Source organism: Xenopus tropicalis, chromosome 2 (genome assembly GCF_000004195.4).
Source record: "Xenopus tropicalis strain Nigerian chromosome 2, UCB_Xtro_10.0, whole genome shotgun sequence".
In the NCBI taxonomy this organism is placed as follows: domain Eukaryota; kingdom Metazoa; phylum Chordata; class Amphibia; order Anura; family Pipidae; genus Xenopus; species Xenopus tropicalis.
The window spans coordinates 105,057,057-105,067,528 of NC_030678.2; the positions used below are offsets into that span (position 1 = coordinate 105,057,057).

Here is a 10,472-nt window from a genome sequence, read left to right on the forward strand (position 1 = left end):
TTCAAGGATTTGTAATGTTACTATTTCAGCAGTCTTGCTCTGTTGCTGTTTTCAGGTCCAAACAGCTGGAAATAAGCTGGGAAGGCGCTGTGATATGTGCTCAAACTATGAAAAGCAGCTGCAGGGGATCCAGACTCAGGAGGCAGAGATCAGAGACCAAGTAAGGACTGAAATGCATATTTGATATCTTGTTCTAACAGTGTTTTGCATAGGGCTGTTCATATACAGGGAGATGTAATCATGTTGCCTTACCTGTAATAGCCTTCATTTGTGTCTTGTGTTTAAAGTTTTCATGACAAGAAATGTTAAAAAATCCCAGATTCCCTTGAGGTGGCAAATATAATTGGAATTCCCCAAATTAATCCGGAATTTAAACATTTTCTTTGGGCTGGTGCTCTTTAAGGAGAACAGAGAACAGAGAAAAAAATGAATAAAAAGTAAATAGCAGTTAAAAAAAAAAATCTAAGTAAACTTTAAACATTTGTTACTGTCTCTCCAGTCTGGCAGCTCAGTAATTCAGGTACAGTCTCTAAACTGTTATAATATGCTACATTAGTTGATACATTTTAGCAGCATTTATGGAACATTAGCAACTATTGTATCAATTATAACAGCTGCCGTTTAGAACATTCAGGCATTGATCTCAGCAGGGCCAAAGATAGGACCCCCTCCCAGAGTTAAAAATTACAAATAGAAAGCAATGGAAAAAAAAGTTTGTTTTTGGTTTGACTATCTGATACCAGCTGAAATGTAAAAGGTATTTGGGAGGAGGACTATCCTTTTAAGCCTCAGACTAGGTTTTAAAAGACAATGAAGACCTGACTCACTGGGGGTGTTTATGTAAGACAGTCACTATGTTTCTCCAGGCCGGTGATCCTTTTGGGAATAAAATAAACCTTTCCAGGAAAAAAAATAGTACTGAACCACTATATTTTCTGTACTTGTTTTCCTATTGCTAAGGTTAAAAAACTGCAGTCTATGCTCCGACAAGTGAACGACCAACTGGAAAAAACCCTGAAAGACAAGAAGGATCTAGAGGATTATATGAAGCAAAATACAGAGGAAACCAGTACTCAGGTGTGTTCAGATTTATTTTTTTATTTTATTTCCTGTGAAAAAAGGAAAGGTATCATCTGTTGTATAGCACCCTTTTTTTCTATGTCCCTTAATAAAGATAAATCATTTGATTAAAGGCAACTCAAAATATAATTTTTTGCCTAATAAAAGAAACCAAAATTCTAAGCAGCTTTGCAATATACATTTATTACAAGTTTGAAATGGTTTTTGAGTTATTTTTATTTATAATTGCTATTAGAAGCAGTGCTTGCCTGTCCTTCTCTATTCCCTGCCCTGGTGGCTCAGACTGTTGAAACAATGTAACACAAGGCAGCAGACTGACAGACCTGTATTGCTGGAGAAGCAAGACCTTTGCAACATTGTTTAAAATGTAACCACCAGGAGTTCAGCAAATGCTGCTTTCAATAGCAATTACATTTACAAATAACGTTTAAAGCGCTACAAATTTTTAATTATTTCATATTGGAAAGTTGCTTAGAATTATGTTTTCTTTCATTATGCAAAACATTATTTTTGGGGTTGACATGCCCTTTAATATCAAAAAAGTCTAATACTGTTCCCCCACCTTGAGTTTTGGAAGTAGAGGATAATTTTTTATATAATTTCAATAAGGCACATTGATGCCCATAGCTTTGTTTTTGTTAGAACTGTGTCTTCTGAAATAGCATGATTCATATTATTTTCTTTTTGTTTTTTAACTAGATATCAACACTTACCATTCGAACTAACCAGTCTGAAACTCTGTTAGCTGACTTACAACAAGCCTTCACACAGGCAAAGCGGAATATTCAAGACCAAATGGTAATGTATCAAAATGTAAATGTCCGTTAGTTTGGAGCAGATGTGTGAAACAAATATATTTCAGGAAGTGAATAAGTCTCCAGCTAACTGAATGTTGGATTTATTCAAGTAAAGAACACAAAACAGAGATAATGTGTGTGTGATAATGTACCCCCTGCTGTAAAATATAAGACAATTACAAGGGATTTCTATGAATGGAGAGCACACAGCGTGTGACAGAAATGTTTGCTGTAGGTGTAGCTCTTGAGGGCTGATTTCCATGCTCCCAAATGGTAAGTGGCCCTCATTATTTTAAAGTTTGTGGTTCTCCACAAAAGAACCTCTGAAGTCACAAATGATTGTCAGCTTGAGTTACAAAGAAAAATTAGATCTATATGAAGATCCCTTTTCATGTTTTCATGTTAACTAACATGTATTTGTTCTTTAAGGCTGTGCTAATGCATTCTCGTGAGCAAGTCTCTGAGGAGCTCCTAAGACTACAGAGAGACAATGAGAGCCTACAAGGAAAGCACAGCTTGCATGTGTCCCTGCAACAAGCAGAGAATTTCAGCCTCCCTGAAACCAGTGAGGTAATGTGCACTCGGGTGTATTACCCACTTATTTATGTAAATAAGGATAGCTATTTGTGCCTCACTCCCAGCCTTCTGACGAACATGATTTTATTAATTCCATGGCTTGTAGGAGCTTCAGAACCTCGTTTTGAAATATCGTGAGGATATTATTAGTGTCCGGACTGCAGCAGACCACCTTGAGGAGAAACTGAAGGCAGAAATCCTTTTCCTGAAAGAACAAATTCAGGCCGAGCAGTGTCAGAAGGAGAACATTGAAGAAACTCTACAAATTGAAATAGAGAATTGCAAAGAAGAGATAGGTAAGACCTGAAAAAATTATTTAGTCTCTGTATTTTCCACTAAATACACAGTCACGTTTGCAGATGTAACTTGGATACGAAGAACATTTCTTTTCTTTTATATATACGTTCATAAATATGTATGATTATTCTTAGTAAATACAGTATTCACACTCTTTCTTATCAGTGCTTTTACTCTTATCCGTGTTTTTATTCTTATCCTTTTCTTTCTTTTTCTCCTGTCACTGATCAATACACAGACATCTTAGAAGGTAGGAGAAGTTGTGTGTTAGTCAAGATACCTAGCTGTAATGTGTGCTTTACATTCCTCTCTTTCTTTAGTGCCACATTATTTTGTGTTATCTCTGAACTCATCCCTCACCTCTCACCTTTAAGCAATCCAGGTTCTTTTTTTTTTTTTTTCTTCCAATTTTTCACTCATATCACAGGTACTATTTACTTCTGATGTACCTTGTTCACCCATCTTAGTACTTCTGTCTTTGTGGTTACTCTTCTAAGGTTAATGCCGCATCAGGCTGTTGCTCCACTTGTGTTTTTACAAAAAATACTATCCATTCTTATCTGCTTTATGATGTAAGTGCACTGACTGCCAAATTCCACACATTGTATGCTATGTCTAACACCTATCTAAAGGTGTTACTTTCTGTTTTCTCCCTGAAATCTTCCCTATGTGTTCCCACAATTCAAGATTGTGCATTAGCACTCTTACACCATGAAGCGGAATGGCTTTTTTTTTTTTGCCTCAGTTTATGCGCAGGTGGAAAAGTGGTGTGGCAATAATCTAACTAGATCTTTTGTCTTCTGTTGTTGGGGTGAATTCAGAATACTTGTGTAAAAGCCAACTTGATGTAAGACAGAGAGAGAGTTGGGTCCTTATATTTACAAAACCTTTACTATCATTAGGTTCTATATAAAGTCTTCCTTAACCTTGGTTCATATATGATGCTAGACTACAAATCCCAATATGCTCCAACATAGAATTAAGTGGGAACTGAGAAACACTGGGCTAACACAAGCAACTCCTTAAAGGGGTTGTTCGCATTTAAATTCACTTTAAGTATAATGTAGAGTGCAACTGCATCTTGTCTTCATTTTTTAATATTTGCAGTTTTTGAATTATTTAGCTTTTTTTTTTTAGCAGCTCTCCAGTTTGGAAGTACAGCAGCTATCTGGTTGCTAGGGTCCAAATTATCCTAGCAACCAGGCAGTGGTTACAAAGAGAAACAGGAATATAAACAGAAGAGGGCTTAAACAGAAAGATAAGTAATAAAGTACTGTCGCTTCACAGAGCAGTAGGCTTTTGGCTGACAGGACCAGTGACTCCTATTTGAAAGCTGGATAGCGTAAGAAGAGAAAGGCAAATAATTAAAAAAACTATAACCAAGTGAAAAGTTGCTATAACATACTAAAAGTTAATCTGAAGATAAACAATTCCTTTGGGGAGAATGTCTAGTCCTCTATTACTGAGGAGAATCAGTAATAGTCAAAGGCCTGAAGTAATAGAGATGTTGTGGCAAAACCTGAAAAGGTCATGAAAACCTACCAATATGACAAAAATGAAAGCAATTCTGTAAAGAAAAGTGGCCTAAAATTTCTCAGCAGCAATGTGACTGATGTTAAATTGTAGGCACTGTTCGCTTGCAATTACTGTGGCTATAGGTGGTGCAACCAGATATTCATTTTAAGTGGCAGTTTATTTTAACATGGGTAAAATGGGTAAATAAATGTATTAATAAAAATTTGTGCTTACTCAGATTTCCTTTGTCTAATTTTACATGGTGTATAATAATCAGAAATCCGTGTGACAAATATATGCAATTATGGGGGAAATAAGGAAGGGAGCAAATGCTATTTGTCATCACTGTAAATGTGCTTTATTAAGGACATTGTGTGCAATGTTGTGTTTTGTGTTCCCTGATCTATTACTAACCCCTTTGGTAATTATGAAATAGTGATGGAGTGTGGCTCATTTGTTAGCACTGAACAGTTTGCAGCAGTGCAGTAAGCCACAGAAACCAGTCAGCAATTAGCTTTGATGAGTGTGCTGCAGGTAGCATGCTGAAAGCAAATCTCTGGGTGCTTTGGATAGCTGCCCTGTAAATAAATGCCCCAGCCACCTCTACTTGTTTCATTACTTTCACATTACACACTGTCATGTTTCTTAGTCAGGACTGAGCATTTTGGCCAGCTTGTTACCTGAAAAGCTACCCCATTTATCTCTGTCAGAAAAAGATTTCAATCTGAGAGCCCAGAAAGTGTTCCATAAAGCCCCACAATCACAACTTGCGTGGTAGACCAGTCTGTAGTGTTAAACTGTAAAGTGTTAAAGCTTAAAGTGACTCCGCTCGGCCAATTTTGCCTTTATCTCTATTTACAGCTTCTACATCAAGCTTAAAACTTGAATTGGACAGAGTGAAAGCAGAGAGAGAGCAGGTAAGACTTTCACATCTCAGTTTTAAGGGTTTTTAAAGCTGGAGCAGGATTGTGATGAATGAATTGTTATATAATATGGCTGACTGTAGTGACCATACTAATATTAATGGCAAATATACTATATTTATAAACCCATTTTTTTATCCATTTTCCTAACACAGGACCCTTTCTTATAAGTAGTTTTCTGATTATACATATCAGTGAGAGAATAGTAACAGCATGATGTTCTCTTTATTTCTAGGGGTGCTACTGTAATTATGTCTTTTCCCCCCTGTAAAAACATCCATTCTTTGTATTACTTCAGAGATGGCATACAGTATGAATGCAGCCGCACCAGCAGGGGTAGTCGTGTGTGTGGTCTCTTCCTGTGTTACAGAAGGTAGACTGTAAACCCATAAAACTATTCTGTTTTGCTCATGCAGTTAGAGGCCAGCCTGCAAGAAAAGACCCGGGCGCTACAGAACCTACAGACTCTAAAGGACTCCTTGGAAGATCAACTGAAAAAAGAGACTGGAGGCAAGGTACTCATTATACATACACATTAATTATGAGAGTAAGGTGTTTAAAAGGGACAACACAAATCCTTGCGGCATTTAAACTTAAATTCTGGATCTAACTTTATCACTAAATTGGGCATCTCATCCTTTATTTATTACCTCTTTCCACTGCTTACTGTCATTAAGCCAGATTGCCTCGAGTACTATGTTTTACTTGTGGCGATCGCAATGTTAGACAGTGGCAAGGCATTTTCGGGAGACTTGTCGCGTGCAACGGGTGACGAATCTAACCATGTGCCATTGCCCTTGATATTAAGGGGAAGCTCCTGAAATGTATCAAAAGCATTTTCAGCTGTAGTCTGGCAGCAGGAGAATAAGTAAAGTTGTGACAAAAGGAAAGTGGATAAGCAGGAACCAGATTTTCATTGGAGGGGCAAAGTCATGCTTGAAACCTACCACTCGGATCCTGGATGGTTTGCCAAAAGTTAGAGAGGGCTGTGTAGAGCCACCCCCTCTATGTTGTTGCATATGCATTAAGGGGTAATTCTTTCCATATAAACATACACATGGAGAGACAGTAACAAGTGGAATAGGTAATATATGCCAAAGGTAATCAGTCAAATGTTGTTCAAAAGGTAAGGAGAGCGCAAAATGCAGTATTACTGCTTCAAAGCTTTTATTGCTGACTACAGTCGGCAAACAGTTGGCAATAAAGGCTTTGAAGCAGTAATACTGCATTTGGTGCTCTCCTCATCTTTTGAAGTTTCATGCCATAAGTAATGTCCATCCCAATCTGTATTTTCCCTTAGGCAAGTCTTGAGCAGTTGGTGTTTGAAGAGAAAAACAAGGCCCAGCGACTACAAACTGAGCTAGACGTCAGTGAGCAAGTGCAGAGGGACTTTGTAAAGTTGTCACAAACTCTACAGGTATGTTATTCTATTGCGAAACAGGGTTTGTACCATGCCCAAAGTGCACGTAGTGTTGCATCTCCCTCTGTGTGTGGTAATGCCTGCATTTTTCAGCATTGCTTACAGAAAGGGGGGATATGGGATACATATGGGCATTCCTTGACATTTATGCAAGAAACAAGCAACAGGGGATTAAACCACTAGAGAGCTCTTTTAACTGCTGGCAGCTTATGGCAGGTGTTAAGTGCTAGACTACCTAGGGTTTATCAGTGTGCAGGCTGTGCCTGCTGAAGAGCTCAGTACAGTGCTTTGTGTAAGGGCACCCCGTGCAATTGACTGTGTCTATTGGACTAGTGAGCTCCCAGTTTCCATTGCTGGCTTCAGGAAAGTGCTGGAGAGGCTTTTATTTGTATCTTTATATGGCACCAACTTTACCCAGCTACTGTAAGTGCAAACATGCCTCTAGCCCATCTCCAGGGCCTTAACACAGGTCTTGCCCTGCTATGTGCTATGTCCCAGGTGATCAGTGATTTTGTATCACACTAATAGTCTAATTCACTGCAGTTTTTTCAAAGTAATGTGCAGTCCTTTCATATATTGTATGCTGTTTCCTCTTAGGTCCAGCTGGAGCGAATTAGACAGACGGACTCATTGGAGGCAATCCGTGCTATCCTGAACGACACAAAACTGACTGATATAAATCAGCTGCCGGAGACATGACCCCTCTTCTTCTTTTAAGGACTTGAGGCTCTAACTGAGTTTTTTTTTTTACTAAAAAGAAAAAAACTCATCTTTCTAGTAACATTAATTATTATTTAACTCTTTTCTCAAGGCAGAGAATGATACAAATGTGAATGAAATGGTGACTGGCAACAGCCTGAAAGGCAAATCAGGAGAGAAAGCAAAGGATGAATTTCTATTGTTCGGAACACTAATGAAACCCAACATCACTGTGTCTGGATAAATGGAGATGTTTCTCCCATACAAAACCTGTGTATCTGGTCTTTATTTCTCTTTTCTGATAGACACTTATTAAATGCAATCATCCCTACAAATTACAGCAGCTCTAGGGGCCTTCTGTGACTGATTAATGATTTGTGATTCTTGCCAGCCCTTCATGGGGATCATTTACTGCAAATTGCTTACTTTCCAACGTTATTTCCCATGGGGAAAAGAGCCCAGCTTGTCCATAGTTGAGCTGAATTTGCTGGGCAGTAGCACACAGGAATTTGTTGACAAAATGGAGTCTCTGTTCTGTTTGGCTTAATTAGTAACAAATGAACAGATCCCTGAATCCTGCTGTAGTCAAACGCTCATTAAACTGTGCTTTTATCAATAACACCTCCTAATCTGCTTGCTTTCAATAACTGCGGGTCAGCTGTCGGCTTGTTCCCAACCCTGAAGCTTGTGTGTGAGTATGGATAACAACCACGTCAGCCTCCAACATCCAGAACTGAGGTTTGTTAGCTTGTAAATCAGAGGGACTTCTTTGTGTCAGACCAAGGTGCAGTACAACTAAACATATTTATAACCAGAGAGACAAAAGATCATAGACGATAAACAATAGTTTTGTTTAAAAGCAGCTAACTAATGGTGGCCCTAATCAGGCTTGGGCTGCTGTAAGATGCCATAGCGTTAGTCAATATTTATTGGGCCTGAGACTTAAATCCCAGTCCAGACCTGGTGGCCATTGTATGAATGCATTTAGTATCACACTGTATAGAAACAAAATCATTGGACTAGAAAAAGAATTTCTGCAAATTCCTAACTATTTTTTAACCTGGCTATACTTACTATAGCGCATCATGGGGCTGATTTACAAACAGCTGCTAAATGGCACAAGTGCAGATGCCAGTTGTAACCAATCAGCATTTAGTTTTGAACAGTGTACTACAAGCTGGAAACGTGTTTCTATATCAGCCCCCCCTGTGAATATTCCACTGTGCAATGTTTTATGCAGCAGGGCATGTGGCTACCGATCATGTATCAAACTACAGCAGTATTTTTAAACAATTCCTTTTGAACATTATAATTTCTTCTATTTACATGTAATTAACTATTAGGTGTGGGTGCACTTTCTATTTATATAGTTCCAAGACTCCCAATTCTCCCCCCGTAGAACAGCTAACCTAAACATTTGTAAGCCTCAAAGAGTTTTTCTAGGCATGATGCTCATTTACTTCATTATAATGTAACCATAACCTTAGAGAGAGATGAATATTTATTATGTGATGGAGAATACTTGGAATCATTATGCTTGTTGGAATATGCTAGGTACTTTTAAGGGGATTGCACATGTACTGCTCTTGCCTAGAATATCATTCATGTGATTGCAAAGCTGACTAACACAGCAAGATCTGAGTGCTGGGGCATTTCAGGCTAAACTGATAGCTTGCCCCTGTCCCCTCCCACCATAAAATGGACCTATACGGACTGATGGAGAGAGTACTGCATGAACAGGCCAATGTTCTTGGCTTAAAGAGCTTTTGAAACCACCTCTATTGACTTACTGGGCCATTTATGGCAATAAGCAGTTAGTCACCAGCTCTGCTTGGAGAGGCCAATTTGACAGCTAAAATTGAATAACATGGAAAGCTTAGCAAACTTGCTTTTTTAAGCATTGCCATGCACTATGAAACATTGATAATATACAGTCTGTAACACAAAATATACAAGAAATGGATTTTATACAAATTGTGTAAGTTACATTTGCATGTACAGCTAAAATGGTATCTAGTGCAAGGACCTGGATCAATGACAAGTGCTAAACACTAGCACGTTTGCCTCCTTGCTGCACAGATTTAAGTCATGCTAAACATTACCCCTATTTCTTTCTACCCTTAATGCTTCTGGGACTTTAACAACTGTATTATCTTTTATGTAGCACATTACTATGTATAAATCATTAATCAGACTAATATACAGAATGAAAGAAATCAAGTTTCATTAAGTGTTTCTTTCAGGTGATGGAGGGGTCTGGATTAAACCATAGCTTTATTAATGTCCACCCCCTCTCACAGAGTGAAATGGTATCATCTTATACTGTGTTAAACAAGTGTTTTACAGCATGTTTGCTAACCTGTTTTATTGACTTCTACCAATAAATGACAACTACTATAGTAAGAGCATCAGTTTTCCAATGACATAATGTGGTATGCTCTTTCCTGTTAGTCAGAACATTCTCATTTAAAGCTAGATAAAGTCAGATTTTATCAAAAAAAACACCAGAACTTACACAAACTGAAAGGGTATACCATCTTCCAGCAACTGAAGCCATTGATGTTCTGTGTGAATGTGAGTATTGGGTTCTGTTAGTCAGAATTCTAATATAATCCTTTGTAAACTGTACTGAAGATGTGTCTGTAAAGAAAGTGTTGATGATTAAAAAAAAGCTGCTGATGAGTCTATTTTCATTTGTTCTCTTTTCAGTGAAATAATTATGGTATTGACATGGTCCATTTGTGGTTTCTCCCAAGTCCCAACCATAAATGGGAATATTCCTATTCACTTTGCCACCATAGCAAACGTTGGTGATAAATTTAAGGGGGAAATTCACAAAACTGTATAAAAATGTAATTTGTGTGCTCACTTATTCACAGACCAAGTTTCCGTCATTTCTCCGCCTCTACCGACAGTTTTTTAGCGAAGTAAAGTGGGCGTGGATATTGTGTATGATCTTTTTGAGAATTAGTCAAACCCATGACATTTTTTTTTTTTTACACCAAAAAGATCTCTGCCATAACAAAAATGTTGGGAAAAAATGTCAATAGGTTTATATGTCTGTATAAAGAATATTTTTTTCGTGAACAAAACACATTTTCATAGCACAGTTTTTTACCGTGTATACAACACTCTTTAAAATTTAGCAGCATTATGGCAAATCCA

General features: G+C 37.9%; 1 protein-coding gene across 4 annotated transcripts in view; it reads left to right on the forward strand.

The window, feature by feature from the left end:
• rabep1 (rabaptin, RAB GTPase binding effector protein 1) overlaps positions 1-9,994 on the forward strand; it is a 32,681-nt gene extending 22,687 nt beyond the window's left edge. For 2 of the 4 annotated variants that reach the window (XM_031895908.1, XM_012956841.3), the window contains exons 10-19: positions 56-160; positions 961-1,077; positions 1,780-1,878; positions 2,307-2,447; positions 2,560-2,749; positions 2,989-3,000; positions 5,127-5,182; positions 5,605-5,703; positions 6,489-6,605; positions 7,206-9,994. In XM_031895908.1, coding sequence (XP_031751768.1) covers positions 56-160; positions 961-1,077; positions 1,780-1,878; positions 2,307-2,447; positions 2,560-2,749; positions 2,989-3,000; positions 5,127-5,182; positions 5,605-5,703; positions 6,489-6,605; positions 7,206-7,307 — 1,038 coding nt within the window. In that variant the 3' untranslated portion in view covers positions 7,308-9,994. 4 annotated transcript variants of the gene reach the window in all.
• The last annotated feature ends 478 nt before the right edge of the window (positions 9,995-10,472 follow it).